We start from the raw sequence: 4,963 nt of genomic DNA on the forward strand, positions 1-4,963 counted from the left end.
GAGCCCCGGGCTGCAGGACGGCCCCCGCCGCGCTCACGGGTGGGTCTCGGTCCCGTGGCCAGCACTGGGGGATGCCAGCCCGGCTCGGGGTGAATGCTAGCCGTGTGCGCTGCCTCGTGAGTCGGAAGCGCTGGGGGAAGGCGTGAATCCAGCGCGGGCGCAGCCAGGGAGGGCATAGACGGCATGGACATTGGGGCTGGAGGAGCATGGAGCCCCGCCCCCGCCCCAGGGCAGGGAGTCAGCAGGGGTACCAGGATCCCAGCGAGGTAAACTTCCAGATGTCTTTTGAAGGCGATCGGGGTAGGTGCTCGGACCGGCTATTCCAGACCTTGGACACTAAAGAAGTTCTTCCCCGTGTCCAGCCCGAATCGGTCCTGGAGGAGTTTGTGACCGTTGGACCTTGTCATCCCTTGGGGCGCCCCGGTGAGCAGGCGTTCCCCAGACATGGCAGGTGCGACCTGCAGAGCAGGGGCTGCGCAGCATAGCGGGGAGGGGAAAGTCTGCTCCTGCCAGATCTGGAGCACTGAGGATGGTGAACGAGCAGGAAAGTTTAACTCCCAGGGCTAGGAGTAAAGCATGGGATTCGTTTTAGTGTGCCCATAGGTTCCCCGACAAAAAGGTGCGGTAGAGACCGACACGGTATTGTTCCCGCCCTGAAGATCCTGAAGAGTCCAATAGGGAGTTACTGAGCAACTCATTTATACCGTTCTTCAAAGCAGCCCTCCACTTGAACCTCCCGGGTAAAAAGCACCTTTGAGTGCCCTACGCAAGATCAGTGCGGCACTGGAGTTTCTCGCGTGCTTGCCCTGTGTTCTTGTAGTGCAACTCCCTCTAAGAGGACTTTGAGACTTTGATCTTTTTTTCCCTTGCCTGAAGCAAGCAGGTTTGCCAATAGGACTAAGAAACTGCAAGACGAAGCAGGATTAATATGAATGCAGAGACAGGCAATGCCACTATATCCTCTCGTGTCTGATTTCCATTACTACTCAGAAAACCTGCCTGTTGCTGTGACCGCACTAGTGTGCATTTCTCCTCTCTGGCATATCCCCGTCTTCAGCTGAGGTCTTGCTACCAGCCCCTTAAACCTTCTTCTCTTCTTAGGTGGAGAGCAGTGACTCAAAGGTGAAACTTGGTTTCGAGAGAGCCAGCAGTACATCACAGTTCAGTTTCAATGAATCAGAAGGATGAGGAGGAAATTCCCTTCTCCTGGCTGCTCACGCAGCCTGGTGTTATTCCTAATTTTAGAAAGTTTAGCCTGTGCCCTAGTTTTCGTCCTGTGCCAAGGTTTTCTGATTGTTTAAAGGTTCAGAAGTTTTTGACAAACATGGAAAATATAAAATACTGCATTCCTTTTAGCCAGATCCCAAAGGGATTTACACACTTGTCATACAGAAATCACATTATTCAGTGCTGAAATGCAGCCACTTCTGGGATAAAACATGGCAACTATTTGCTCCTGGTATAAACCAAGTGACAATAAACTGAGGAAAAGCCAAAGGTTGCTGCCCTCAGCAGCTGCGTTCCTGGGTTTGATAGGAAGAAGACTGATGGGCTTGCTTTTGACTGGGAACTACAGTAATAAATAAGTGATAACAATAGCTGCTACACTGTCATTTCCCCCCATCTGACATTGTAGTGACGGTCTGAAACAGGTGAAAATTAGACAGATCTTTTGAAGCACCCAGGGACAACTTGGTGTAAAGCATCTCCCAGCTCTTCTGAACTTCAGTGCAAAATCATGCGTGCGCTCTTGTGAATTGGCTGTGACTGTTACCTAGAAACTCCTGGGCTGCTGTAGCTTACTGTGCCATTCTCATTGTCAGCAGAGGCAAAAGAGATTGTGCGTGTAGGTGCCAGACTCCCCAGGCTCCCCGCCCAGTGCAGTTTCCTAACTTTCCACCAAGCGTCAGGACAGCTTGCAGAGGCACGTTCTCTCAGCAAGGAGCTGAGTGGAGGGGAGCAGTCTAGCCAACACATTAGCTTTCCACGCTCCTGGCTATGAAACGCAGCAGCTTCTCAGCTACCGTCACTCCTGATAACACTGAGATGGCTCATCTGGGTCAGACTTTACCTATTCACTTGCAGCTTAATCACCTAAGAAGGGTGCTTACTATGGCTTTCTAGATCTTCACTCGGTGTGTCATTTTGTACAGGATTGGTTATTTGCTGGGAGGGAGTCATATCCTTCCTGCAGGGAGCACTGCCTAAGCTATCTACTGCATTGTAATAGCAGACTTTCCTAGAGATTTAGAAGTTTTTTGTCCATTTAAAAATGATCACAACTACTGTACTTACATTTGCATCCATTTGCACAGTTGAAAGAGAGAGAAAAAGTCTTCCGGATGAAATAATAAAATATGCTTCAAGAAAACAATATAATAGGTAACTAGAAAAAACTCTGGTATGTCTCAGTCTGCAATGTAAAAGATCCAAACAACTGAGAATGCGTGCAGCATCCACGAGAGTTTTCATGCCAGGCGCTTAGGTGTCAAATTGACAACAGGTAGCGGGGAGAGTATTGCAGTACAGAAGTATCAAGAATAAACACAGGAGAGGCATTTTTCTCTCTTGGGAACAGATCACTATGTTCCCAGGAGGCAAAACCAAATTATGCAATGAGGAAACCTAATATCCCAGGCATGTGCAATCTTGTTCTGTGCTCACAGTAGACAAAACCCCAAACACAGCCTCTCTGCAAACAGAACAGCAGACAATGGTGGATCGCTTCATACCAACCACTGCCACCACACTGCTGTAACCTCCTGCTGCAGAGTGCTTCAAGCTCTATATTAGGAGAGCGTTCAGTCCTTCCTACCCAGCAAAAATTACCTCACTCAGCAATTTTGGCCTTCAGTTAATGCACAAGAGCAGTAGATAGCAAACTGCTGTGTGTGCCTGGATCTCCAAAGTTTCCCTGAATGATTTTAGACAAGTCCCGAGACTCAGTTTCCTGATCTGTGAAAGGGGACTAAGCATACATATCTCCACAAGTGGGGGTGAGTTATCACTCTCATTTTGCACACTTGTGATTATCATGACTATAGCAGTAGTAAAGGTCAGCATGTGCTGTAGCATCTGCAGAAATCGAGGCTTAAATTTACTGGACCAATTCTGCATGTGCATGTGCAAAGAGGTATAATCTGGGTTTCTCTGCATCAGTCTTGCTGCACTTCAGAGAGATTTGCCTGGCATTTGGCTAGGGGAAACCAGCTTCAATCTCTCTGGGGACCTCACCTGCACTCCTGCATCTGCTGTGGCAACCTCATTCTCTCCCTCTGCACTCTTTGGTGAATCACCATAGTACTTGAATCCTGTTGACACCTGGAATGTGGCCTGCACAAGCCTTTACTAATGTGTGCAGTTCATAGCCTTAAGTGGAGCTAGTCTCACGAGCAAAAGGGCAGCTGGAGCGAGAAAGGAACTACAGAGCCAGGCCTCCCTTGTGCTATCTTTATAGCACTCCGGTCTCTCTGCAGTAGCATGTGCATTACTCCAACTGTCCAACCATGTTCTTCCATAACATTATAAACTCCTCTCTCCAATCCAAACTGCTCCCATCTGCTGTTAAGTTTATTGCTTATGAGTGACCCTTCCTATTGTTAGCATCTGGAGTCCATTGTTTCCCATTAAATCTGCCCCAGTCCTCTTAAGGAGGAATTATATCAGCACATCAAAATGGCTTAAGCACATTTATAGAGATAGGTCACTTTTTCTCCCCAGACAGATTGGATGCCAAACCTGGTACAGAAATGCCATACACAGAAGTGAGGGTGTGATCTTTGAGAGGGATGCATCAGATTGCAAGCTCTCTGGTACAAGGCTCTGTGTTTTCTTCTAAGAGTGCCTGGCTCAAAAGTTTCCTGGAAAAACTTGCCAAGGGATTTTTGATTGGGGTCCTTAAATGGTACCTTTATAATAAGAACCAGAGATAGCAATTAAGTTCTAAGCACTGAAGGTTCTTTATTTCACTGAGATAGGGATGACTTTATCACAGCATGAGGTACACACAGACTTGGGGTAAATCTGTAGGGAATGATTTCTTTTTAAAAATGTATTTTTCTTTTTCTAAAAATATTTAATTTTCTTGTGTAGGAATTCTGTTGGGTTTTTTTTCCTTAATCAGAATCCCACATGCAAACCAGCAAGAGAGAAATAGCTACTAGCACTTAAATCACTTTTGCAACTGGGACACAGATCGTGAGTCATTTAGGCATTTTGGGCAATTGCACCCTCACTCCAGCACCCACTGTCGTAGCATGGTGTTATATGTCTACCTTTTGGTTGCTGCTGTACCCATGTTGGGTTCTGGTATATATTTCTACCTGGGTACACATTTTTATGGAAACAGGAAACTTTAACTAGTAGCCTGAGTCTTTCACAGCTTTCTCTGGTTCTACCTTGCGTCCCATCGTAAGCAGCTCAAGCTCCCTGGCAGGCTGGGGCATGCACATCTAAGTGGGAGGTAACTCGCAGTGTCTCATCTGAGCCCAGAGCACATTCCTTTCATTTACATGCATAAGTCAGACTGCCTCTTGCCTGTTCTCCTGGACCCATGGACCCTGCCCACTTGGATGTCTTACTTTGGAAGAGGGGGGTCTCACTTTGCCTTTAGGTTTTAGGCTAGTCTCTCTTCTAGGTGGGACATGTAAATGAGAGCTCCCTCACACTCAGGAAGGCAGCCCCTGCCCTGAAGCACCCTTGTGTCCCAGCCAGCTGGGGCAGCATCTGCACATGCACTGCTGCAGAGTTCTTTTATTCCACAGCAGGCTGCACAATCCACAATCCTGCTGCAGAGTAAATTAGTTTACTCCAGCCTAAAAGGACTGCACATGTGGATGAATGGCATTTTTACTGAGCAGCTAATTCATAGAATCACAGAATCATAGAAGTTGGGTCGGAAGGGACCTTGCAGATCTTCAAGTCCGACCCCCTGCCTGGGCAGGAGGAAAACTGGGCTCAAATG

The 4,963-nt window shown here is 47.5% G+C and overlaps 1 protein-coding gene across 1 annotated transcript in view; it reads right to left on the minus strand.

Moving 5' to 3' along the window:
- Nucleotides 1-2,315, minus strand: part of LOC102384088 (interferon regulatory factor 6) — a 16,234-nt gene extending 13,919 nt beyond the window's left edge. The window contains exon 1 of the mRNA XM_006038814.3: nucleotides 2,296-2,315. Coding sequence (XP_006038876.2) covers nucleotides 2,296-2,307 — 12 coding nt within the window. The 5' untranslated portion in view covers nucleotides 2,308-2,315. The remainder of the gene's footprint in view (nucleotides 1-2,295) is intronic.
- Between the last annotated feature and the right edge of the window lie 2,648 nt (nucleotides 2,316-4,963).

Source organism: Alligator sinensis, unplaced genomic scaffold (genome assembly GCF_000455745.1).
Source record: "Alligator sinensis unplaced genomic scaffold, ASM45574v1 scaffold1326_1, whole genome shotgun sequence".
Classification (NCBI taxonomy): domain Eukaryota; kingdom Metazoa; phylum Chordata; order Crocodylia; family Alligatoridae; genus Alligator; species Alligator sinensis.